This window comes from Danio rerio, chromosome 7, assembly GCF_049306965.1.
Source record: "Danio rerio strain Tuebingen ecotype United States chromosome 7, GRCz12tu, whole genome shotgun sequence".
Classification (NCBI taxonomy): domain Eukaryota; kingdom Metazoa; phylum Chordata; class Actinopteri; order Cypriniformes; family Danionidae; genus Danio; species Danio rerio.
In genome coordinates this window covers 37,575,951-37,602,353 of record NC_133182.1, presented here as the reverse complement: position 1 = coordinate 37,602,353, position 26,403 = coordinate 37,575,951, and the positions used below count along the sequence as shown (strand labels likewise).

Genomic DNA, 26,403 nt, shown 5'->3' with positions numbered 1-26,403 from the left:
AGATCTCATAACCTTCCCCTTTGAGGAATTCAAACATCGGCCACCTGCCTTATAATTCACTTTCTCTCAGTCCACACCTCCATAACCGTTCAGATAAAATAATGGAAAAAAGCTTTTAATTAGTGGTCTCCTTAAAATTTGAAGCTTAATCAATTTAACCTTACAACTCGTCTCAACTGAACAGCTGACATTATTTCTAATACCTGATTGAAATATGGTCAACTTATTTTGATAAATTAACATAATAATATGCTTTCAAGACTTATTGATTACATGATATTTTTTTACAGTGAAGTAAATGCAATTTCTTTTTACATCTTTTCTGCAATAAGAACTCAATATAGCATCTGTCAATGTAAAGGCTCTTTATAAACTTCTTATTTTTTGCATATTATTATTTATATATAACATTTACATTACATTAAACATTACATTTCATTAGTCTTCTCTCTGTTTAGATTTTTTGGGCATAATATTTGAACACTACAAACAATTAATGAAAACCTAAAATAAAGTACCATAGATGCACTACATACAGCATACTGACACATTTTCCTATAGCAATCTTTAAATAAAAAATAAAAAATAAAAAAATAAATAAACAAACAAAATAAAAAATAATAAATAAATAAATAAATAAATAAATAAATAAATAAATAAATAAATAAATATGGTCATCAATGGTAGATCAACTGAAAGTTACACTCAGTTCATCTCTATGTTTTTATAAACGATAATGCCATGCAGGGAAAGGTAACAGGGTTTATTATAGCATTAGTAGTAATTATTGTTTAATATTCAGGTCATTCTTTCATTTTGTGATCTGACTAGGGAGACTTTTCAGGTGTTTTTGACTTTTCTATAATTGTCTGCTTCATACAAATAATTTCATAGAATGTTTCATTTGTTTAAATCCCATTTCAAGATGCCTTTGTATTTTGATTGTTTTAAATAAAAGGACAATTCACACTCTATTAGGTAATGTTTATAATATTAACCATTTATAATTGTAATAATCATAGCACAAATAAATGATGACTAATAATAAATGTAATCTTTCATTATCAGAGCAGAAGCAGACAAAAGGTAACATGAGCTTTTGAATAAAAATAAAGACTAAAACTAATCTTTAAATAACATAATTTTAATGCAATGCATGAACATATGTTAAAGCGTATTTATCTATTTATTATATTTGTTAATTTGTTTGTTTGTTTTTAAGATAATGAATCATAGTTAAATTAAAAAAGGTTTGATCACAAAAACTAAGAACTGAATTGGAATAAACTACAGTATATTTTATTGACTTATTATCCTATTCAACTATTAGTTATTATTATTAATGTAAGAAAATGTTTTCCAACCCACCAAAATGGTAATTTTCATATGGTCTGAACAGACGGCCATTCGTTGAAATTATTTATTATTGCCATTATTATTATTATTATTATTATTATTATTATTCAAGCTGTTTTAAATGGACGTTTCGATATTAACATAACATGATAAATTATTTCCTTGTTTATCAGGCTAATATTCGATATGACTCATTGCAAATAACAGAGAAACAATCAATTTACTTTAACCATTTATTATTAAGAAATGCCAGTAATAACGTTTGGCGACATTAACGGAAATAAGAAATGTTTTCGCCTAAGAACAAAGTTTAACAAGAGAGAATCAAATCACTTTTATATGAAACACCGCATGAGAAATGTCATTAACTGAAAACTTTAGAGCGACGGTGTGAATGAAGAGCGCGCGCGCTGTCACCGCGGAATCCGGAAACTGACGAAGTGTCCAAACAAAGCGCCTGTCGCGGCTCCTCAAAGAAGGAGCACAGATTGAGAGGGGCGGGACCCTCTGCCGCTCCCGGACTGTTTGCAAGGGTCATTTAGCATCGCGATCTTGTAAATATTGGGGAATTTAGCCAGCTATAAAATCCGGGGAGGAGGCGGCGTAGGGCGAGAGGATGAGAGCCTCGAATTAACAGATCCTGCGTTTCAGGAAGTGCAATGGTGTGTTAAATTAAATGCAGCTGGTGAAAAAGCAGGACATATATTTTATGTTAAACGATGATAGATTGATGGTTATTATTTTGATTTTTAAAGCCCACTCTTCATCAGTGACATTTACTTTAAGAGTTTACAGCCTAAATGTTTTAAAAGTGGCTGAATACGTACAGAGAATCAATATTAAAACTATAACAATAAAGCACCTGCATAAAAGGATATTTTAAGCCTTTGCTGGTGAGGACAAAACCTTGCTTTAGATGCAGAGGCGGAAGCAAATGTCGCTTTTGTACCGCATAAAATTAGAAGAATGTGCTAAATTGTTGTTCTATATAAAATGTTTAAAGTAACATTTAAAGCAAAAAGAAAAATCTAGATAAAACATAACATTTACGGAGGAGCCTAATTTTACAGACTTCATCTAAAAACCTACCCCATTCATTTAAAGAAAACGGCTTAACCTACATGAAAACTTTCCCTTATGAGACAGGAACGGTGAACCAATCCATCTAAACAAACGCTGAAAGAAAGGGGCTTCTAAAACGATCGATTGTTTAATTAAAGATGCTGAAGCCTGTCAAGAGGCAGAATGATGAACTCAGAAATGTGACTTACAGCCGAGCTGCATGTGTTTTAATGAAGCGCTCTGTAATTGCATTTGCATCCTGACGGACGCGGTCTGACACGTTGAAGTTAAATATGTAACCGACTTTGGATTAACATTTCACACGTTTAATGCACTCTGTCGGGAGAAGAAATCCATAGTCCATCAGCCAAAAGAAATTCTACCCGAGGTAAAAACAGGATATCGACTGGGCAACCTCAACATTTTTTAAATGAAAAAATACTTACATAATTTAAACACTTAAGATGGATGAACAAACTCGAGAGAGAGAGAGAGAGAGAGAGAGAGAGAGAAACAAATAAATCATCAAGGCCGACACTCTTTCTTTTGGAAAACTGATGTATTTGATTATTAGAGTAAAGAATTACAGTAACGTAGTTGTTAGTAGGTATTAAACTGTAGAGAAACTGGGCCCTAAAAGATCTTCCAACTTTTCAAGAAAGTGCATGTAACAGTCCATATATATATATATTTATATAATATTTATAAAAACACTATCATCATTTTGTCCCCTGGTCGAGATGGACTTGATGTCTTCGAGTAAGACTATGTACAATTGTTGTAAAGGAATTTGTTGCTCCACATCCGGAAAGAAAAAAAAGTATTGGGCGCGTCAACACGTGATGTGCAGTCGATGTCAAACACAGACGCTAGTACCTAGCAGCAGTTTGTAAGCCCAGCAAATCTAAAACCACAAGGCATTTAGAATTTTCCCATCCCATTCATAAGTTTGGACCTCTCTTCATGTTGTCATTTTACAACCGTTTAAGCTTTGTTCCCTAAAAGCACAAATAAAGAGTTTGAAATGCAGTAAAAAGCAAAACGAAAATACTAAGGTCTAAACAAAACAGCTGAGGTGAAAACCACTTTTTTCCACTTTTCTTTTTTTTCTTTTTCACTTTTAAGACAGAGAGAAAAGGACTAACCTACGTCCCTGGATTGATGAAATGTTGATATTTCTCAGAGGAAAGTTTCTACACAGCTTGTAAACCATCTAGCACAGATAAGTGTACAGTATTTACAGCCTTACGTTGCACTTTTTAAGCTCTAAATCATTACATGAACATCAAGTTTTGTTAACACATACTACAGATAGAAAATAATTTAATGCCATGGTGAAGTCGTCTACCAAGAAAAGCTAAGTTTCAAAAGCACACTTTAAAACACTCATACAGATTCACTCTGCTGATAAAATGGAAAATAACAAAACCTAAGTAACTGTTAATATTTCCACTTGGTTTTCGAGCAAGGTTATAATCACTAATAAATAAGCTGCATAAAACTATAACGTGTTGTACATTGTACAAAAAAAGCAAGTTCTTTTCAAACTCCTCTTCATAAAGTCTTAATGGCAAGCAAAAGCTGATACAGTTTTTTTTCTTGCTCTTCTCTTCATTGACGCATATACTGGAGAGCACATGTGTGTGTGCCAGTTAAAGAGTTTATGTTTGTTCATGAGCGCAACAACGACATCAAAAAAAAAAAAAAAGAAAAAAATTTATTCTCTAGTTGGTCACTATCTCCTTGTCCTCCATGAAGCGTGTGAAGCGGAAGTGAGTCCCGTTTTCAGTGTTGGCCATTTTCTCTAGGCCAGCCAGAGCAGGATTGGGCTCAGAGTTATGCAGCTTTTCCATGCTGCCTGTCAAGCCTCCGATCGGAGAACTGCCCCCATTGCCCACACTCCCTGACAGTGGAGGGGGCAGGCCTCCATTTTGGATCACTGAGATCTCGTTGGTTTTCATGGCGAGGCCATTAGAGAAAGCAGCAGCATACTGATTCCAGAAGCTGGTTGGGTCTCCGTTTCCAGCCCTGCTGGATAGGTCCTTTTGGAAGAGCTCAGGAAACTTAACAGGGTTGGTGCCCAGGAAAGCCATGGGACCATCTACTGAAAGTCTGCGACCCCGCCGTGCAGGAGCACTGTTCCACATGTGGGTACCCATATGCACCTAGGGAGAGAACATTAAAAAAAAAGAAAGTTGAAGAAAAGGGATTAGAGAGTATAAAAACAAAGGATAATGAGAGCTGCAAGATTTAAATTTTTTGGAAACATTAAGATGAATAACACGTGAGATGATGCAATGGAAAAAGAGGAGTAGTACTATAATAATTAGTATTAAAATAGGCCCACTGGAAGCAGCATTTGTCTAATTATTAAAACAAGGTTAAAATCTTGTAACGTTCACTCAGTGAGAATGGTGGTCTGCATATGAAACAAAGGGTATGTGGTAGACGTGTTTTCTGAGAAAATTGCACTGTCCACTCTCATTGTGCTGGACAGTATTGTATCTGACAGTTGCCCCCAGTTCACCCTTGAAGCATGCAGTACATACGGGGATGGGGGGGGGGGGGGGTACCTTGTTTAATTGTTGTACTTTTACACCTTTTGTGTAGTTTACATATCCTTATGATACTTACAATTTACATAGATCTAAAATTTATTCCTATGTATTTTAGGTAATAGACGAATGAACATTATTTTAGAATCTGTATTTTGTAATAGTTAAAAGGTATATTTAATTAACTTCTTATTTAGAAGAAAAAAAATGTATAGTTTAATGTTTACATACCCTCCTTCACATTATCTGTGTGCTAGACCTATTTTTTTCTTTATGTAAAATACATATTTATTTACAACTTTTTTTCCTGAGATAAACTATGGAAAAATAGTTAGCGTGCCACATTTACGGGTGTTCGCCACTGGTAACTGTGGTTAAATGCTGTTATGTGAAGCATTCCTGGCTATGTTCCACTAATTTTTTTTTTCAGGTTTCAGCCTAATATTCATATAAATGGGATGACTCAACATTTCCACTTCCCTTTATTAATTGTGTATGTGGGTATATATATATATATATATATATATATATATATATATATATATATATATATATATATATATATATATATATATATATGAAGACTTTAGATGCAAATGCAAAAAGTGCCATATGAAATTTTCTTATGAAATGTTTTCTCAGCCTCCTATGTTTATGATCAGTTATTTTACTTTAAAATAAATGTGGAATTACAGAACAAACACGCAGGAACCTGGGTAAAATGCTCAATTTAAAAGGAAATTTCAGATGGCATAGAGGTGTTTGCGTCTGAACTCTTTGTGTGTGTGTGTGTGTGTGTGTGTGTGTGTGTGTGTGTGTGTGTGTGTGTATACATACATGCAAGCCCCCCGTTTATTTTTCCCCCCAATTTCTGTTTGACGGAGAGATTTTTTTTAACACATATTTAAACATAATAATTTTATTAAATTATTTTTAACTGCTTATTTATTTTATCTTTGTTATGATGACAGTAAATAATATTTGACTAGATATTTTTCAAGACACTTCTATACAGCTCAAAGTGACATTTAAAGGCTTGTCTAGGTTAACTAGGCAGGTTAGGGTAATTATGCAAGGTATTGTAAAACAATGGTTTGTTTTGTGGACTAAAAATCTCCTTAAAATTTTTTTTTTTCAAATTAAAAACTGCTTTTATTCTGGCCAAAATAAAACATAAAACAAATAAGACTTTTTTTTCAGAAGAAAAAATATAATCAGACATACTGTGAAAATTTCCTTGCTCTGTTAATTAATAAAATATATAATAATATAATGTATACATACATATATATATACACACACACACACACAACAAAAACATTTGCAGTGAGTTTTTTTTCTTGCTTTGACCCATTATAATTCTGACCGCATTTGATTTATTTTTCCTCATCAATACTGGTTGATACGATCACTCATTTTGTCTGGCTTTTCACAAAAATGAAATTACAAATGAATATTAAGGGAAATGGTCTAATAATATACTTTAAAAACAAAGAAAAAATATTTTAAATTATATAAAGTAGTAATTACCTTGAGATTTCCTTTTGTGGTAAATGCTCGCCCACATATAGTGCAGGCAAAGGGCTTCTCTCCCGTATGGGTTCTCTCATGGATTTGCAGAGCACTGGAGGAGGAAAAAGTCTTCCCACAAGTGGTGCAGAAGTGCTGCTTAGGCGTCCTACGTGGTGGAGCGGCTGAAAGTACTGGAGAAGTGGAAGCAGAAGAGGTCACCAGTGCCGGGGGCAAGTCTTTTACTTCAGGTTGAAGACCATGCAGAAAGCCATTGACCTCAGTTTTCATCATAGAGGACAAGGGTCCAACAGACAGAAGGGAAGGAGTTGGGCTAGAGGCAAGACTGGAGGCAAGACTGGTGTTGGGCTCAAAGAGTTGGGAGGGCAAATCTCGCATCTGGTGAGTCAGCATATGTTGCTTTAAGTTCCCCTTGGTGGAAAAGCCCCGGTTGCATACTGTGCAAATAAATGGTCTCTCTTTGGTATGGCTACGGTAATGGATGTCCAAGGCACTCTGGCAGGCAAACGTCTTGCCACAGATATCACATGCTGTATTTTTCAAGGTGCCTCGCTCACGGAAGGGGAAAAGCATGCTAATAGGATCTTTAGATGAGTTAACTGAAGTAAGATCCAGAGCTCCAGGACTGGCAGAATTAGAATGCATGAGACTTGCACTAATGTGCTCCAATGACAATGCCCTTTGCTGCCTATCTTCCATACTAGGAGACTTTTGTTGTTGGAATATACCATTAGAGGGTGACGGAGCTTGCATGGAAGAGGTAGATTCAGAGACAGCTGGACTTCCGGCACTTTGGCTTTCTATGTCACCCCCCAGTGAAGAGGAGTCATTTGTGAATCTGTCTCCTTCCACTAAACCGTTCTCCACTGATTTCCCTTGATCATACTGCACTTCCTCTCCTGCTCCATGGTTGGCACTCTTCTCCTGGATCCTCTCGTCCATGCCAAATGACTCATGTAGAGTAGGAGATGAACAGAGGCTGTCTTGAGATGCATCAACTGACTTTGGTGTGTCTGGAATGCTGCTGTCTGGTCCATCCTCAATTCCTTCCATGTTGTCATCAGAGAAGTTGTCAAGATCATCAATGTTTCTCTCATCAAAAGATCCAGCATCGGATCCCATGGATTCTGGATAATTGTCAGGAAGTGGGGTGTTGGGGATCTGGCCACCCATGTGCATGCGAATGTGCTGCTGCAACACCACAGCATTTGTGAACTTCTTCTGGCAAATAGGACATGAATGCTGGACTCTCAGTGGCGGCATAGCTCGATGGACACTGTAATGAGTCTTGAGGTTGCCCTTGGTGGTGAAGGCACGACCACACACTTTACATTTGAAAGGCCTCTCCCCTGTGTGCGTGCGGTAGTGCATTTTCAGTGCACTCTGGCAACTAAGAATACGATGACAGATAACACACTCATTGGGGTCTGCTACCTTCCTGTCGATGTTCTCAACAAGTTGCTGAAGTTTTGATGTTTCTGAGCCTTGGAGAGGATCGAGAAGACCCCCAAAAGGAAATTTAGCTTTGAACTGTTCTGACATCAGAGGCATGAGTGGGTTAGTGGCCATCGGAGGACTGTTGGAGGTGGTGTACTCTATTGTACCCTCCACCGCAGAGCTCATGTTAGATAATAAATTGGAGGACTGGTTGTTTTCTTCAGCTTTGCCGTTTGAGGTAGGCAGGGTTGTGCTCTCACCTTCCTCCAACACACTATCTGTATTCTTCATGGGTGTGTCAGCAGGACCTGAGTCGCTTTTAGCAGAATGAGAAGGGCTGCTTATAGCCAGTGAGTTATTCTCTTCCTTTTTTATGAATGGAGGCAGACTTGGTATAGTTGGTGGAAGTAACATGCCAACAGAGGATGTCAGAGTGGACAGAACAGGTTTACTATCCAACCAGCTGGTCACTGGTTTTTCAGGGGGCATAGACATACCATAGGGAATGCCAGTACTTGTTGGAATATTGTCTAGATGCTCTGGGACAGGGTATGGGTTCATCTGAATGTGTGGATACTTCTCTTTATGACGCTGAAAATGAACCTTTAAGTTACCACGAGTGGAAAAGCGGTTGCCACATATGTTGCATTTGTATGGCCTTTCACCTGTATGAGAACGTAAGTGAATCTGCAGTGCACTGTCACTACCAAACACCTTGCCACAAAACCTGCATTTATGCTTGAAAAATGTGTCCTCAGAGCTACTCTTCGGTTCAAAAGAAGAAACATTGGGTGGCTTGCCTTTTCTTTGTTGAGCCAGTGCAGCCAGTGAATTGAGATCCTCAACTGTGGAACCGACGCTCGGCAGTGCACTGGAAAATATTGGGTTGCCTGGCGGGGGCTGAGGTAGAAGGGTATTAGCCACAGGATTCAAAAGGTTTCCCATTGCAAAGGCTGGTGTGGATGACTTTGCAAGTGATGGGTTTCCTAATGGAGGATGCAAGCTTCCTGCATTGCCTGGCCTCTTTTCTAAAGGTTGGGCATTAACTGGAGCAGGCCCTGGTGCTGCAAGGCTTTGAGATGACTCTCCCACACTGGAATTGCTCTGAGGTAGCTGCGCAACATTAGCCATCTGTTTCAAACTGCTAATGCTCGCAGACTGGCTAGCTATGCTCTGTGCTAACCCTGCGGCAGCTGCCAACTGCTGAGACAAATGGGAACTAAGAGTGGTTAGTGGGCTAGTACCTGAACCTAAGGTCACTGGGGAAGAACTAGGGGGTGCTTGGAGCTCAGGTGACTGTGAGGCTAACAGAAGAATCTGGTGACGAATCTGCTCTATGAGCTGTAGCTGGTGAATCTGCTGCTGCTGCAGGGCCAAGAGCTGCTCCATGAGGGCTGGCACAGCCACCCTTTGCCCCCCTGTTGCTCTGGTTTCTTGAGAAAACTGGGCCACAGCCACTTTGGTGCTCTGTAGGTTTTCAATAATGACATTGCTGTTGATCATGGAAAAATTGCCCAGCTCAGTCAAGTTACCCAGCTGAGGTAGTGAGGCAGAGATGACAGAGCTCCCCAGATTGGACCCAGTGCTTCCCAGCGTTCCATGGCCAGTTCCAACACCACTGAGTGGGCTGCTACCTGCCATACGACCATTTCCATCATTGTGTGGTGCAGAGACTCCTGACATCTCTGTGTCCATGGCCTCCTCTTTGTCAAGTATGTTTTGCTCCAAAAGGTCAGTCAACTCTGCTTGATCTGTGTTATTAGTTGTATCATTCATCTGCTCATCAGGATTATGAGGAGAGGAGCCTGGGGAGAAGGTTCCGGAAGGAGACACTGGATTTTCATTCACAATTAGAACTAATTGATTCTTAGTGCAATTCTTCTGGTGTTGTTCAAGATCCGATAGTTCAAAGAACTCTGCGCAACATCTGCTGCAGACATGGGCACCCGAGTCTTTACAGGGGGAGTCGTCCGGGTTGGTCTCTGTGTCCCCTGTAGAAGAAAATAAGAGGGGGGAACAGGGGGATTAGCGATTAGAGATGTTTTGTATCTGAAGAAGCAGCTTTATCTGTTCAAATTCTTTTGTTGTTAATCTTCTGTTAATCAGTTTAATGCTTATCCTCCTCATACGTTCAAAAACAACCATCAAAAAAAGAAAAGAAACAAATACCAAATAAAACCAAGAAAAAGGCCTCCACACTATGTAGAGCTATGATGAAATAGGATAAGAAAAGAGACAAAATCAATAGCACTTTTTACAATATTGCTTAAAAGTGATCTTTGAAGATGTGTATCAAAGTCCCATCAATTCAACCACCTTAGGTAATCATTTTCTTCAGATAATCCATCAAAACATAAAATACTATGAACTGAGAACAATGGGCCCTAATGAAATTTCATAGAGGGTCATTGATTTCCAATATTTCATACTCCTCAATGTCTACATGTCCACTAGGCACAAATCAACCATTTGAAGGACTTATTAGACTTTCAATTTGCTGTCAACTTTGCTCATTTTCAACCAACTGCAGGCATCTTGGACAGGTTATCCCTGTCACTAAACTAATTTGTATCCAGTCAGCCTGCAATCAGGATCTGACAGGAACAAGTAAGCCTTTGGCATTCAGATTGCTATGCACCCCGCAGAAGCTCCAAACGCACTCATACCAGGCTGAGCATAAATGAAATAATTGCATGATCATCGGAACATAAAAAGTTGTTTAAAATGATTCATGATATTAAATGATTTTGTGGTCAACCGGAATATTTGCAACCATTTAGGCGATCATTTATGCAACCTTTTTTTAAATACAAGCCAATTAATACAAAAATAACAGAACGCTTAAATAACTAAGAAAATATTTTGCTTACTCAAATAAAGCTTGTGTACAGTAATAACATCACGTGCCAAAACACATGATGATTTTTACTTAAATTATACAGTGGAACAGGTTTTGAGATTTTTCTGAGGGAAAAAAAGAACCACAAGAAATTGAAAAGCAAAGTGAGAATTTTTTTATGCTCCCTCCCTCCCTTCAACTAGGGCTGTGGCCTTTCTCCAGTTTCCTCATTCTTTCTCACCCCACCTCCTCTTTTTGTCCCTCAAAAATCATGCTGTTTAACATACAAGTTGATTTACAAATTGCAATTCTCTATGAGTCCCACTCATTGTGGGGCTTTGCTCTCAACATTTTCATCAGCGTGGAGATTCATTTGCAAATGAAACCCCTGCAAGAAGTGTGTCCCAGCCCTGTGGAGAGACAGGATGGCTCCCCATTGTTCCCCAGCATGGGAGTGTCAGAGCAGGGGAGAGGGGCGAGGGCCCAGCCTGCTCATCACGGCTGGCTCTAAAGCAGATTCTGTTTAATTCAGGGATTATCTTCCCCCTGTGTCTCTCTGAGCTGGAACATCAGATAACGTTAAAGTTGCCATGACAGTAAAGCCGTGTCTCACACAAACGATGTGTTGCCCAGACGGAGAAAAGTCAACTTTTTTTTGGATGAAAATTGTTTATATTAAAATACGTCGAGCTGATGATAATGAAAGATAAAAAGTTAATTTGGTGGGAGGGAATTAGGAATTAAAGTTCAAATCACATCACACACACACACACATACACACACACAACTAATTATTTTTCTTAAACAAAACCAAAAAAGTTAACTATCAAATTATCAATACTAATATAATAATATTAAAATAGTTATTTGTTAATAATAATAATAATAATAATAATAATAATAATAGTAATAGTAATATGAATGCACACTAGCAGTTACTTGTTCATTTACAGTAATGAGATATCGAGCAAAACCTGTTGAAGACCTTTGCTTTCGGTTACTAAATTTTGTAGTAACTCAATCTCATTGCAAATGTTAAAAAGCATATTTATTAACAAACTTTTTTTCTCTCTTTCTCAGTGAATATATACTGCACGGGATTTACAATGTGAAGGGGGTCTTTGGAAATAATTTACAGTAGAGTAAAAAAAAAATGCTATGCCTAGATGTTAATACTATATTCTTAATAAAATGTATATTAAAAGTTACATTACTGTAAATTCAAATGTAAAGAACTGTTTACTTTATCCTCACTTACACATATTCATTTTCATTTTCATATTGTTTTCCTATAAAATATATGGATGACTTTTAAACTATCAATTTCCAAACAATGACATGAAGGTAATTATATGACAAATGAATGATGAAGTAAACTGTAATGTCATATCACATCAAAGAGACATTTTGACATATCCTCTGACCTTCAAGTAGAGTTTGTAATATTACGGACAGAAACAATGTTAAAAATCTAAAAAAATGGGAAAATTAATAAATTAATAAAATAAACTAAGGTAAATTAACAACTTAACAACTGAAATAAATAAATATAAAGGAATCAACATTTTAAATAAATAATTTCAACCAAAAACAATATTTTTAAATATATTTCTAGAAAAGCTTTTAACTTAATTTGATTATCCCTAAACTACAGTACGCAATGGGCAGCTTACAAAGCCATATGTGTGTATGAACACTGTGCAGTATGGAAAGCAAGAAATAAAGCTAGTTTGTGAAAGCTATTATGCATGGCTGTGTGCGGAGCTGTAGATTAGTTAGGCAGAGCTAGATTTGATGAGATTTTTTTACAGTGTGATGGCTTTGGGTCATCATCGGCATGCTACAGAGCAAGGTCAAAGATCTCATCCCAAGCAAATCAAGACAAAGGAAGAAGTGAAAGCTGGTGATGTGGTTAGTACAAAAATTAAAAAAGAGTAACTTGAAAAAAGAGAGGATAAATAAGAATAATTTGTAATGTCTACGTTACTTTTCTCAGCTGCAGGCGACTTGCTAGTTGTGACTTCCAAGAGTGAGTTACCGTTCACTTACAACCTTCTTCTGTGTCCCTTACTGTCTTCCACCCGCCCTCAACTTTCCTGCTTTCTCTTTGCGTCCCTCCCTCACTTTCTCTCTCAAGCCATAGAAAACTTCCTACTGAACACTAGATGGTGTGCCTGGGAAAGGCTTCTCTGCTGCTCACCGAGCCCTCATCCTAAATTCACAGGACATGCTCTTAAAAGAACGAGAGTGAGAGGAGACTTTTTTTTTTTATTTCGGACATCGAAACCCCTTCCAAAACTTCCACCACATAAACACTGGCAAAACGACAAGATACAAAATCCCTGATGTTTGCGATGCTTGTATGTGTTTGGAAGTGGGACCTCCCTTGACAGTCTCTCTGGGTGGGTGAGTGGCAAATTTGCTGAGGTGAAAGGGGAAAACAGCAACATTGATCTCAATCCACATCACCCCCACCTCCTCACACACACACACACACACACACACACACACACACACACACACACACACACACACACACACACACACACACACACACACACACACACACACACACACACACACACACACACACACACACACACACACCAGGAAAAAAGTAAGAGCCCCTGTTTGGCTGGCTATAGCACAGCATGGTGGAGGTCAGAGACATGGTACACATGAACACACCGTGACCTGATCTCTCCTTGCCTCCCCACAGAGGGAGCCTGGCAAAGGTTAAAAAAGCTCTACATCCCACCCTCAGTGACAGGCCAACAGGGACAGACTTCTCACCTCAGACTAACCGTAATACTGCTTTCTAATTCCTCACACAGGCCGCAAAGCATTGGGAGAAAATCAGCTTAGTTTTCCTCAGGAGAGCAGACACTAAAGGGGAGTTTTTTCTGTACTCATTAAGTTTTGTTTTACACTAAGAGTTACGAAAAACAAAGCGTTATTAAGAAATGGTGAATTAAAAAATATAGCAGTATAACAATGTATCTAAAAAAATCAGTTCGCCTCTTGCTTTGAATGAGCTTTTTTTTTTTTGCAAAAATGTGAACTTGGTCAGATGACAGCGGTTGACAAACACTGCTATTCAATTCATTATTAAATTTGAACGGGAAAATCCAGCAATGGCATGATTTTGAAGATTTGTTTTTTCGTTTCTGAAATTCTAGCATTAATCACATAAACTTCACTTTTGAATGCATTTCTCACGGAAGACGCCAAACAACTACTTTTGCAAATCTGGGCCTGTTCTCGTATTAATTTTTAATAACATCGAGCTGATTGCTGCACATGCATGTTCTCAAATTAAGAGGGCTATATGGTAAAATAAGAGGGTGTAATTATTATTGCATCTCATCAATTATATCAGCGAAAATATTTTTTATAAAATTCTGTGGATGATTTAGACTAATTAATAGTACTGATAAATTTGTCTATATTTATATTTCATATAATCGAACATCAACACATTAAGGAAAGCCTCTGAAAGTTATGTCTTCTAATAGCAACTGGTGTCCACAGCGGCCCATGAAATTGAACAAAAAGCCGTTTATTTTATTTTCATTTAGAAGACTTGATTAGTCAATTTAAAGTGAAGATGGAAGGCGTAAACAATGTTGAATTCAAGTGTTATTTGAAGTATTAATAATCGCGATGTGCCAGTCATTAATGTCTCTATGAATCTTGTAAGAACTGAAGGTAAGCCGCAGTCAAAGAAAAGTGCTTTATTTCTATGGCATACTTTCTCTTTAGCATACAAGTATGTCACTTCTGGTAAATCAAATAATCCAGAACGGAATATTTAAGATAAAACTGATTAAAATAGATATTTTTTTTATTAGAAAATTAGTTGGATGCAGTTTCGATATGAAATAAAATCCTTACCTCTTCAGAGGTCCCATTCTAATCAGAAACATGATAGCTTACAAAACGCTGAGTTAAGCAATAGATAGGACAGTTCCCCCGACACACTCGTTTTAAAATGGTTCAAACAAGACACTAAGTGATCAAAATGTTCAGTATGCCCTTTCTATTCTTTTTATAGACCTGAGACGGCCTTTGATATGTGCAGTTTAGAAGTAGTAAAACAGGTAGCATATAAGACCTAAATTTGTAGTCAACGGCTCTTGCAAAACCTTTAGTGACTGCTTGTCTGACTTGAAGCTGAAATCTTCTCACATATTAAAAAACTATTGAATTAAATTTAGCATGAGAGCATATGCTATTAGAAAAAAGCATACTTATAGTTAGGTTCATGTCGTTACTTATATATTCAAAGTAAAATAACAAATTCATAATTTTGGATTTTCATTTGTTTAGCCTAAATGTGTATAAACTGATGCTTTAAAAGTTGTCAACGCACGGTAGGCTTTGAGAGATGAGTTGTGTCACAGTGTGGGACAGAGTGTGTCGGAAACTACATGGCACAGTTTAGTAAATCAGCTCTTGATATAAAATCTCATTTTAAAACGCATTTAAAACTGCACGTGAAAATATTAAAGCGTGTTTTCAAAATCCGTCTATTGTATAAGACAGAATTTATAATGACGCAAAAAAGAAACAAAATTATATAAGTATGAAGTCATAATAGAAAAGCTCGATTACATGAGATTATGTGATTTCGTTGTTCGATCGCCTGTGACTACATGCTGTTTAACTTTGATTCGGTTTACTATATACCTCTTTTAAAGTTTAAGAAACCTGAGAAATAATAGTAAAATATTTTAATAAAAAAAGTTTCGTTGATTTAACCAACGTTTATAAAAGTTAGCATTATATAATCTTTGATAACGGAGCGCGACAGGAACAGTGTGCCACTGAGATAAAACTGTGTAAAACTATACACAAAATAAAAGAATTGTTTAAATAATAGGTTTAATGTCGTTTCTGTGTGTTTTGGCGGTACCGAGGTCTAGAGATGCAACACAAGAGAGGAGGAGGGGGAAAAGCTGAAACCATGCGAATCCCCACTTGTGTGGGCAACTTAAACGGGCCAGAACCAAACTAATTCGATGAGTTTTAACTTTTGCCAATGAATGCTGTATGGTGAAATTTGAAAGCCTTAAAAAATAAAGTAACGCGCAAACGTCACCCAAATTACAACTGGAAACCAATTTGTTAATAAATAAACAATAATTGCAGAAATATGTTTGTTCATTGAAGAATATCACACAGAACATGCGTAAAAGTGCCTTTGTGTTAAGCACAAACTGATTTCTGACAATAGCACGGGAAGTCTAAAAGTTTCCAACTGTACTTTAAAAATACAGCAGTCCCTTCAGCAGCACAAATATTAGCTATAAAGAAAGAATACGATGACCAGTTCCTTGCCTGGGATTAAAAACAAGGGGGATTCACTCTAAAAATGTTAAAACCAACAATAATTAAAATTAAGTTATAAATCCTTTGTGAAAATAGTGCAAACTGAGTTGCTGTGTGTAATAAGGGCTTGAACTCACCATTGTGCTCGGCTAGGACCAGCTGCGAGTCGGACTGGAAATGCTGCGGCTTCGCTTGTTTCCTCCGCGACATGCTGGCTCACGCATCAGCCACGAAAGAATAAAAAATTACTATCAAATCTGCTCAAAATTACGGAAATCGAGCCCATCCACCGCGCATGTGTCCTGTTATGATTATCAATAATGCCTCGCGATTAATCATGGAAGGGAGGGGGGTGGGGGGTCCTCTGAAAGGCGATTGGCACCTTGCCAGCCCCCTATTCAAATGAAGTCTCTTTAATCAATTAGCCGCTGATTTGCTGGGGACTCTTGTCTCTCTTGCTGCTCCCACCCAATGAGTTGATCCGTGAGGAAGAAAGGCTGGATTTTCCAACTCCCTTTAGATACAGTTTAACCCTTCTTAGCAACCATCTGGTGGCCACGTTAGAGCTTAACTTAGCCACTACAGGAATGTCAATTTCTCTTTCGAAAGACCAACCGTATCTTTTGATCTGTCTGGGCATCAAAGTGGCGCTCAAAAGTTGCAATTCACCCAAAAGTGTCCGGAGACTCAAACTCTCTGCCAAAGATCTTCCTTTCCCGTGGCTTGACGTTTCGGAGCGTATCGCGTATCCTGGTTTGTGATTGGCATTAAAGTTGCTGTAATTCAGCTCCTGGATGACTGCAAGCGCACCGTTTCTCACCAATTCGCTCTCTTTCCTCAAGGCAACGGTGTTAAAAGTAGGTCGGTCAGCCGAGTTTCGTGCGTAATGGCAACTATCGGCGTCTCGAAAGTCCAAAGAATATATCAGATGTCCCAAATCAGATTCATCTGATTATTGCCGAACGGGATCAGTAACACGTTTTCATCACACGCCGCATTCAGCGAACAAACAAACTTTAAGGGCCCATGCAGAACGGTGAGAAATCCCGAGCCCCACCCCTCTGTTCTTCTATTGGCCAGTGCTCTGCTCTATCATAACTCGCGCTCTCTGTCCCTCTCGGTCTCGCACCCACCTCTCCTTCACTCTCTCACCGCGCGACCGGCAGACAGAGGAAGCGCTCGTGGTTCACAGCGCAACTCTTCAGCTGCGCGAAAGCATCCCATCCAGCCTGTTTGAAAATGATTTCGCTCAATATATATTTCGCTTTTTACGTTTCGAGGCGGTCGTGGAGAAGAGAGAGCTCGAATCTGCATTGATAAAATGTAGAAGTCGCAAAAAGTTGAAAAAGTCTGGAAACCATCAAGAAAGTGTTTGGAAACGACGGTGTGCCATTAAGAGTCAGTTTAACCAGGATGAAAACTACGTCGTTGTTTAAACTACTTATTCTTAAGACGAGGACTTGTGCTATAAGCTAGCTATATTAACAAGTTTTAAATAGTTTATTTGCAAAAATCAAAAGTTTGTATAAAAGAGCCACGAACAACAATACTCGAGCAATTATTGTTTTGCTTTAACTTTACGCACTGAAGCGCCTGCACACATCTATTTAACAACTAATAATTTCCTATTTATTTTTATTTTTTCAAAAGCACACATATGCAAAAAAATGCATTACTACATAGCGATAACATCCCAGACCTTTTTTAAAAAAAATAATAAAAACGCATTTTTTTTCTGTTCGTTATTTTATATTTGATATTGTTTAAAATCTTGAGTCTAAGTGCTCCATTGCAAATAATTAAAAATAAAATAATTATAATTGTTGTTGTTGTTATTATTATTATTATTATTGATATTATTATTATTATTAATCTGTTTCGAAAAAAAAGATTCCCCATGGATTGCACTGCAGCGACCTGCAAAGCTGAAGATTTATGTCCTAGAAAAGACAAACGAAGCTATCAGTCTAGCTGATTTTGAGAAATGAAGATAATAACGTTACTATAGGTGATGTCTAGGATGCCATTATTTCTCACTGAATATTTAACGAAGTGCTGCCGGCGAGATGGATCAGGTCCTATAGCGTCAGCTATCTATACTTAAGGCGACTGTTATTTACTTATTAATGAAAGAACAGAGGGAAAGAACAGAGGAGTAAACGGAAGACGTGCACTTTTTGTTGTAAAAATTATATAGGAGGAGATATCAATATACTACTTAATTAGAAAAATCATAAGGTTATGTTTTGTTTTAAATCAATGTAATATTAATTTCTTTATTACACATATATGGCCTTAGCGCATTCTCCACTTGTTCAAATTAATAGCATACATTTTCAAAAGCAGTTGTCATAATTGTTCTTTCTTTCTTTCTTTCTTTCTTTCTTTCTTTCTTTCTTTCTTTCTTTCTTTCTTTCTTTCTTTCTTTCTTTCACTACATAATGAGCCTAAACAGAAATATATTCTTTAAAAAGTGTAGACAAGACAGCATACCTGAAAATCATACTGTGTCATAAATGCAAGGATTCGGACTGTGAGAAGGGGGCAATATTGTGATGTCCCCGGTGAGAGGATCGATGCTCGGTTAATTGATGTGAGTGTTGGTGTGGGGCTGTAAACACGCTGATTTGCAGCTCAGCCGAGCGCGAGACGCTATAAATGAGATTCCCCGCGCGCGCTCGGACAATCACCGCGTGAATGACACTAACGGCGAGAAATTTGGGCTGTGACTCGGGAGAAGTCAGGGGTGCACCACAAGAATGGGGGTAGGGGGTTAAGTGAAAGCGCTCAAACACTCCCTCCCTCTTACTATTATGCGGCGGCAATTAATTGGCAGGGCTGACAAATGTTTGGAAATATTATCTGTGTGACACTGCCTTACCGGTGCGCACGAAAACACACTCTTTAAAGTTAAACATCTTTTTTGAGACATGAGAATATTTATTACGATCATCCAAATATGAAAGATCTAAATATCTAAAGTAATATTTTTTCGTGTAAGGAACAAGTCAAGGCTCTTTCTAGAACGCAGATGCTCGCGCTCACTCTGGGTGTCACGCGCTAATCGATAAGAAGCATATAGCAGCGGGAGCGCGTGGGGTCATCATTCACCATTATCACTGACAACCGATAATTGATCATTCCACAGAAACAGAGGGTGTTTGACCGCATAATTGAATAGCATAAGCAGTATGGATGATTTTTTCCTCTCTTTTATGCTTTCGTGTTTGTGGACGCCACACATCACCGTTGTACGTTTTTAATCTCTTTTAAAAGAGCTTCCTTTTGTAGCATAGTTCAACGTGGCTTTCACTGAGAAGCTGAACTGCCGCACTCACTGCGTGCAGAATTACAAACAGTTGGATCACACTTTGAATAGCATCAAGACGAAACAGTGGCGAATGTGAACGAGGACCTTATAAAACGTTAAACTTCATGACAGAGGGAAAAGCGCGTCCTCTCTGCGTCCTCCTAACTGTTGAGCTATAAATGAAAGATGCTTCTCTCCACTCTCTCCTCTTGAGGAATTTAATGCTGCTTTTCTATCAGGCTGATTTACACTCCGCCTGTTGGAGGGAGACGCACGACTGTTTTAAGCCCCGTTTATCCACATTCATTTGCGCTCGATCGCTTTTTTGTAAGATAAGAGTGGAATGCAAATATAGTGCGGTATTCATAGTTTCTAGGCATGGGGGACACATTTAAAACAGGGAAAATACCTTGTTTTTCAATTATGATTATGAACTATTTTTTTTGTTCTTTAGAGACTGGACAAAGTTTAGGAGGGGATATCTGGTGTTGTAAATTGTGATCTTGTCTCCATGGCAGGCGTGATGATCATGTCAAGCGGCAGACAGTCGCCTCCTGATGACATCTACCATCTGTTATCAACAGATGACGGGGATTATTGCAGCCGCTGAAGCATTTTTCTAATGTGTTAAGTTCCAAACCTCGTGAATGCTTTATACTGCAAATAAATAACACACATTTTATTTACCACAGCTACTGCTCTGCGCTAGTAGGCTAATCAATACCCAGCTGAATTTATTTGATCAATAACCAATTGAAATGCATTCCTGTTTTGTTATGCAAATGCATTTTTGCTTGACCAATTTCACCAAAGAAATATACACATAGGACATAAGTAAAAAAAAAGTAAAAACTACCCTAAGTAATTGTATGTAAAACATTAGGCATAACTAGATGTTAAATATTATTGATTCTACATATTATATTAATTAATATTTTGTCATATTTAATCTAGTATATACATATAAAGAAAGTGTTTTTAGTATACATACAATTATTTATCTTTTACAAAAAATACTAAACATTTTTTAACACTGCTGGAAATCTCAATAGATAGATAGATAGATGATAGATAGATAGATAGATAGATAGATAGATAGATAGATAGATAGATAGATAGATAGATAGATAGATAGATAGATAATTATATTATGCCCTATACCTGGACTAGCATAAGAATACCATTAATTAAGAGATCAGAATGGTACTATTGTCCTTCACTGAAAAAAAATATTCAAACATGATTCCTTGGATTTACTCAATTTTTTTACGTTAAGTGGTTGTAAACAATTTATTTGTGTTGAATTTAAACAAACAAATTAAGTTGAAGTATGTTCAATTGAATTTGTTTGTTTAAATTCAACACAAATAAATTGTTTGCAACAGTTCTGCATGCAACACTTTTTTTAGTGAACATATCCTCCCACACACACACACACACACACACACACACACACACACACACACACACACACACACACACACACACACACACACACACACACACACACACACACACACACACACACACACACACACAGTTCTCAGCCAACATTTAATCCATCATAGGCTTTACCTCTGTAACAGTTGCAGTGACAATGTCCAGCAGTCGCTCAACTTCAATAGACTGTTTGTTTTGTACTGTCATAGACAAAAACGCTGTCGCTCCCTGCTTCTCTCCAATGGTGTTGTCCTGCTTGAGAAAACAAACAAACAATAAAAAAAGTGTCGCATATCTGCACTCTAAACAGTACTTGTTGTGTGCACAAGAAAGGAAGTTTATGATAATAGCAAATACTACGTAAGAATTCAGTGACTACACAAAATATAGGTCCGCTACAGTGTTCTGGTGTAAAAGCTTAAAATGTACTTACTGGAACACCACAGCACAAATGAAAGGAAAGGGATGAATCTGTTGCACATGCTCAGATATCCTGATTTGTAATTACACATACTTACAGCAAGAATCTAGCTGTTTGCAAGATTTAAGCGCTACTAGCATAAGTTACTAGGAAGAAATAAATAAATAAAAACAAGATAATAGGCAGGAATTACTTTGTGTCCTATCTGTGTGCCTAAATTTGTGTCAGATAGAACAAAATATGTATGGGGATGGCTGTTTTTATAAAAGGTTGATTTAATAATTTATCACTAGCCACAATTTATCTTGGCTATCATTTATAGATAACACAGTACGGAAATATAATATTTCTGTTTTGACTATAAAGATATGCAGCGAATATACAATAGCAATTAATCTTTTGTGATTCTCCACACATGACATCATAAATTCATCTAATTTTAATTTAAATACATTTTTCATAGCATAAAAAAATAATCGCAAATTTGTTTATGAAAAAAGTGTCTGTCAGCTTTTGTCTGCGTGCAAGTGTGCATGCAAACAAAACAACTCCTTCAGATATACTTACGATTAGTTTTGATGAACTAAAACTGTGTGGTTAACGTTAAGGATTTAATAATGAGGTGAGTAGAGCTGATGGTGACTAGCTTTCATGAATCACATCCACTTCTCCTATTATGACACTGATGGATGCTATTTGGAGTAAAAGCTCTTGAGTGTGTTGTGGCGACAAAGAGATGCTATTTTGGCACGGTTAACAATACACTTGGAAAGCAAAACAGACAATTTTTAATTTGTAAACCTTATGCCCATCTAAGAAGTCACAGAAAAAAAACCCAATGCAAATGAATGAATACAATCATTTCAACTCAATTCAGATATATTTTTTAAATTGTATATGCGTACTCTACCCACTTGCAGATGCCAGAAGAACGAGGAAGAGCTCTCACTGATCCACTTCGCTTGAACACAATCATGAACACAAACACACTCACAGAAACAGAGTGAGTCAGTGTAACAATGAGGAAAAAGAGTGCAACTACAGATCTGCTCATGTTGTAAAAATACTCAATATAATAAAGGATAAAAGCAAAAAGAGAAACAGCAAATAATTCATTATAAAAACATTCATTCATTGTGTTTAAAAGGATAGATTTAAAAAAGTACAAAAAACTCAACAGTTTCCTTTTTTATTGCAATACCAACATTGATACAACATATAATAGCATAATAACATACACTTAAAACACACAAGTACACAAAGTACATAGTGCTTCACAATTCACATACTCATTAACAGAAAGTTTACTTAAATTAAAGAATAAAAATCAACCGTTTTGTTTACTAAATATTTAGATAGTATTGCACACAAGCTATATTTATAATAAATAAATAATGTATTGTTAGTATATTATTACACTGTAAAATGTTGACTACTCAAAACTGTAAGGCAACTTGCTGCAGAGCTTTTTTGAGTTGACTCAACTTTCAACCCAAACACTGCACTGGACAAGGCATGGGACGATAACCGTTTTCAAGGTATACCGCTGTTTAAAAAAAGTCACAGTTTTTCTGCTTTACCATTCCTAAGATATGTGTAAGATTTTTCAATTACGTTTTTTTATTTATTTTTTTTGTTTGTTTTTAGGACAACAGTATCTCCAGCAGAAAAGATATCCAAAGTCGTTTTAAATTGTAAAGGGTTTTTGAAATTAATGAAAACAGCAGACGTCAATGATTCGTTTGAAATATTTAGCCCGACAAGTTTACTGGTCCAAAATACTTTAAAAATACTAAAAATTCTAAAAATTAAATGTATTGTGTTCAAAGGGGGAAAACTTATTTTTTTTTACTCAGACATTTAAAAAGAACATACTTTTAGAGCAGTAATTACAAAACCATGAAACCGTGATGCTTTTATCCAAGGTTATCATACTGTCAGAATCTTATCCCAGCCCATGCCTACACTTGACTCGATTTAAGTTGAGTGAACTCAAAAATGTCCTGAAGCTGGTTGCCTCACTGTAAAAAATGCAGGGTTCCACACAGTTTATGAATGTTATCCCAACACAAAATGATTAAGTTAACTTAAAACGATTAGCAAATATTTGTGGATTGAACATAAAAAATTAAGTTGTCTTAATGAAATCTCAAGAATTGTGTTGTTTCAGCTCATTTTAATTAAGTAGTTCAAAAAAAAAAAAAAAAAAAAAAAATATATATATATATATATATATATATATATATATATATATATATATATATTTTTTTTTTTTTTATTATTTATTTATTTATTTATTTTTTTGAGTGCTTACAATTTTAGGTTGAGTCAATTTTTTTGTACAGTGTAATTACTAAAGATGACCACAACTTCTCATATAAGATCTATTGTTTTTCCCGGCTAAAGCAGTCCTCTTTTACATGATCATATTTTCTAACAACAAATTCAACCGATAATCAATATTTTATTTTATGTATTTAATACATATTTTTATATACACAAAATAGTGTGCCATACCTCCATCACAGTAGGTTTCAATATTGCCAGTATTACATTAAACGCTGCTTCCTGAATACACATTATAATATGATTTTATTATATCAGAGGGGTTAAGAAAAGTCAGGCACATTTCAGAAAAGAAATCCTGATGTTTAGATTTCAGGCATCCTTCATGGCACGCACAAGGCATTTCGAATGTGAGAAATGTAAAATGAATGTTTTAGGATGTTTACCCTTTCATTCACATCTTTCCAGCACCCGACAAAAGGGAAAAACGACATTAAATTCAAGCTTTTCATTTTTAATTGTTCTTTAAAACAAGCAATAACACACATTAGACGGAACTGGGGTTTCGGTGGTTTGAAACTGCCACTGTCTGGAGGGAGGATAAGCAATATGCGAGTCTGTCTTTGAAAAGCAGACTAAGCAGTCTCATTCACAAAGACCACACAGTAAAACACATGCACACTCGCTGGAAAGAAAAGCCAAAAAACAAGCATGACATTTTCAGCATACTGGCGACCAAAAGACAGAGATGTTGAGCAAGAACATCATTGAAACACAGCACAAAGTTCTGCTTTCTATCGCTCTCTCTCTTTATTCAGTGTCTGTTTATTGCTACAGTACATGCAACAGACATGTTTGAGTACAATCGCTGATCTACTGACCACCCACCACACACACACCGAGAGAACACAGAGAGAGTGACTGACCACACACACCAATGCACGCAGGTTCCTGTGCAGGGAAGTTTTGCTGTTGTTTTTATTGCTTCCTTTCCCATTGGCTGGCTCCCTCCCACATGTCCCACTATCACTTCCTTTCTTCCTTTGTGCAGGTTTTCGAGAGCACTGACAGTGCTAGCCTATTACCCTCTCTGGCCCAGTTTCCCCCCGTTTCTTTCTCTATCTCAGCCGCTTTCTAAGATTTCATGCCCTTATTCTCTGCCTCTGTTTCGCTCTCCTTCTTTCTTTCTCCTTCCTTTTCTCTTTCCCTCTCTCGTTAATATTCACAGTAAGAGCCCGGGCACTTACAAAGTCTCCTCCAGAGTCACAGCCAACTGTGGCCCTGTGAGAACAAACATACACAGCTGACAAACATCTACTGAAGGCGCTGCTCCATCAGGAATGTATACATCATATTTATCATGCTTCACAAGATCCTTATGAACAGGGTGTGATACATTGTTGATCGGGGGGGTCAAGCTTTTCGGCTATGTTCGTTAATTTGCCTCAGTGAATGAAATGTATATATCATATATATATATATATATATATATATATATATATATATATATATATATATATATATAAATATATATTACATCTAATTTATTAATCAAACTTATTATTTTGGTCTCAGTGTTTCTTGAGAGATATTGAGTGGTTCTCAATGACATTTGTGATATTAAATAATTGGTGACAGGTTTCTTTTTCTGCACCTAATAATGGATGACCATTTTTATTTTACTGTTTAACTTTCATGTGCGAGCAGTTGTATAATTAAATACAAACTATGCATATAATTTTACAGACACCTACAGTAAAAATGCCTATTTTACAAGGAACATGTCTGTTGGTGCTCTAGATTTGGCGGTTTTCAAACACCGAAATAATATTTTTGGTGCAATTCACCAGCATTTTGGCATGCATTTAAAGTTATATGAACAATTATATGGTTAAGTTATCTATTATTTTCATTTATTCATTTTCTTTTCGGCTTAGTCTCGATTTAACCCGCCAACTTATCCTGCATATGTTTTACACAGCGTATGCCCTTCCAGCTGTTTTACACTGGGAAACACCCATACATTCACACACATACACTACGGCCAATTTAGCTTACCCAATTCACCTATAGAGCATGTCTTTGGACCGTGGGGAAAACCGGAGCACCCAGAAGAAACCTATGCCAACACAGCAAGAACATGCAAACTCCACAAAGAAATGACAACTGACCCTGCCGGGGCTCGAACCAGCAACCTTCTTGTTGTGAGGCGATTGTGCTACCCACTGCACCACTATGACGCCCTATCTTTTATTTTAATTACTAATATTTTTATAAGACACAGATCGGCGCAAACTATTTCTTAACTATTAAGTGGCAGACCCCCTCATACATCTTGTTTTAATGTTCTTCAGGGGGGATCAACTAACTACGGGGGTCAGACCCCCCCTATGCTGGAATGGCATCCGCTGTGTAAAATATGTGCTGGACAAGTTGGCGGTTCATTCCGCTGTGGTGACCCCTGATTAATAAAAAGACTAAGCCGAAAAGAAAATGATTAAATGAATTAAATGTTAATAAACACAGTCAAGGAGGCCATATACAATTTAAAATTAATCAAAATATAAAATTATATTTCTTTTTCAACACCTATCTTGAATTAAAATGTATATATTTCTTTTTTAATTATAGAGATGTTAGATAACCACAATTATATTTTTATAAATATAACCTAAACTTCACCAATAACATATGTACATATTCACTGAGAAATAAATATAAATATGAATTGACTTATTTATCTTGTGCCGAATGCATTCATTCTAAAACCGATTGTATAAATCATGTCTAAATGTTAACGTGCAAAGACTTATACACAATAAACTGCTCTTCAGGA

At 36.8% G+C, this 26,403-nt stretch overlaps 1 protein-coding gene across 34 annotated transcripts in view; it reads right to left on the bottom strand.

Moving 5' to 3' along the window:
- Nucleotides 1-2,956: 2,956 nt before the first annotated feature.
- Nucleotides 2,957-26,403, bottom strand: part of sall1a (spalt-like transcription factor 1a) — a 411,427-nt gene continuing 387,980 nt past the window's right edge. For 21 of the 34 annotated variants that reach the window (XM_073906597.1, XM_073906587.1, XM_073906599.1 and 18 more), the window contains 3 exons: nt 20,996-21,112; nt 6,504-9,931; nt 2,959-4,583 (listed from right to left, as the gene is read on the bottom strand). In XM_073906597.1, the coding sequence (XP_073762698.1) occupies nt 4,143-4,583; nt 6,504-9,716 (3,654 nt within the window). In that variant the 5' untranslated portion in view covers nt 9,717-9,931; nt 20,996-21,112 and the 3' untranslated portion in view covers nt 2,959-4,142. 34 annotated transcript variants of the gene reach the window in all.